This window comes from Branchiostoma belcheri, unplaced genomic scaffold, assembly GCF_001625305.1.
Source record: "Branchiostoma belcheri isolate BF01 breed outbred unplaced genomic scaffold, Haploidv18h27 scaffold180, whole genome shotgun sequence".
NCBI classification, from domain to species: Eukaryota; Metazoa; Chordata; class Leptocardii; order Amphioxiformes; family Branchiostomatidae; genus Branchiostoma; species Branchiostoma belcheri.
The window spans coordinates 331,986-333,736 of NW_017803269.1; the positions used below are offsets into that span (position 1 = coordinate 331,986).

General features: G+C 43.5%; 1 protein-coding gene across 1 annotated transcript in view; it reads right to left on the reverse strand.

The window, feature by feature from the left end:
* The window catches only part of LOC109467523 (arachidonate 5-lipoxygenase-like), a 24,166-nt gene that overhangs the window by 9,102 nt on the left and 13,313 nt on the right, over window positions 1–1,751 (reverse strand). Inside the window, exons 8-10 of the mRNA XM_019765538.1 lie at window positions 1,394–1,554; window positions 910–1,079; window positions 389–525 (exon numbers count right to left, since the gene is read on the reverse strand). Of these exons, the coding sequence (XP_019621097.1) occupies window positions 389–525; window positions 910–1,079; window positions 1,394–1,554 (468 nt within the window). The remainder of the gene's footprint in view (window positions 1–388; window positions 526–909; window positions 1,080–1,393; window positions 1,555–1,751) is intronic.

The window sequence follows — 1,751 nt, forward strand, 5'->3', positions numbered from 1 at the left end:
AGTTATTCGCAAAATCATTGATACAGAGGAAGAATTGAAGTCTGGACACGTACCTTAATACATGTGAGGAATTAAGAAATGCACAGCCATATTCGCGCGCATTGATTTTCGCCGGTTCTCGAAAAAAAAGAGGCTCTGGCCTGGCTCTAGGCCTGGGTAGTCCATGTTAGTTCATACAGTGCCGATTCATGAATTCCGCAAAAAGCCGGCGCTTGTCGTATACGAGTATACGTCGCTATGTACTGCCACAATTTCACCACAATGTCATCCATAAAATTAAGACGATGTGGCCTTATTGTTCTCTATGTACTTTTGTCTATTTGTATATTCATATATTTTTCTTTGATAAAATTATTGAAGAAAAATTAAGAGGCAGGAATAATCTTACCATGGGGAGCATGCCGTCTTGATAAGTGAAGGAAGCATAGCGTTCTCTCTGTTTCTTCAGTTCTGCCTCACGGTTGTCGCGGTGTCGGTCGTACTGTGGCAGTACTGCACCACCAGGGGGCACCCAGACACACTCGTCTAATTTCAGAAAATAGTTTCGTTAAAAACGCCTAAAACACGTCAAAAATAAGCCATGGCCGAAACCTCTTCTTGAAGAGTGGCGGAGCACTCATTTGAAATTTCACCTCACTTCACTCAGGTGAAAATGAGTACCTAGCTTCGGCTAGGGACGTCCCTCGGATAGGACGTTAAATGGAGGTCCCGTGTTTGGGGAGAGCCACACCCCACGCACGTTAAAGAACCCACCACACCTTTCGAAAAAGAGTAGGGGCATGCCCCGGTGTTCGATGGTCCAAATACTTATCTGATCATGATTATTCACTACGGATTCCAGGAAGAGTAGTGTGAAATTCACACTAATGGAGATCCTAAACAAACAAACAAACAAACAAACAAACTCACTTGCTTTAATCCAGCGGTTGACCGGGAATTTAAGCGGCTGGCCGGTCGGTGCTGTGATGGAAATGGACTGGCAAAACCAGTCGTCCCACTGGAAGGATTCATCTCGCCACACCTTCAGATAACCTTTGCCCTGCTGGCACAGGGCAGGCAGGGTAACATTCTCTTCAAACCTGAAAGGTCACCAACGTGATCGTTTACAGGCCCTGGGCTCGAAATTAAAGGTGGTCCTATATATGGCCACCAAAAGTCAGGCTGGGACACTTTGGGATATTTTTGGGACAATAGAATAATAATCAACATCAGAATGTCAGCCTTTCTTTTTTATATCAGGCATGCATAGGTCCCGGCTTTTTGATCTGGAAAAGCCCCTCATATCAACCCTGCAATTATAGTGCACATGGGAGCAAAATAAAGTTGACTTGAGTACCATCACATCCCATCCCTGGACTTGATAAAAGCAAATATACATTCAATCAGTACTAACTTGTCGACGTGTCCCTTTTCGAAATCGTTACTCCATTTCTTGTCCAGTTTGATGGAGTCTGTGGTGTTTCCTTGCTCGTCCTTTTCGAACGCGATGAAGATGTTGCCGTCGGTGCCCCCTCCAAGGTAGTTTCCCGTTTTGACTGTCACCACTATGCCTTTCTGTTCGGTAAATCACATGTTTATCGTGAAATCATTTAATTGTTTTTGCAGACTTACATAATCTACATTCAGTGAGTTTTATGTTGTGAATCATTCTTACAACATAGATTAACTTCACTGTCTATGAAGGATAGGAATTAAAACTCAAATACTTAGTAAAACCCTTGCGAGAGACACACTCGAATGGCACACACATA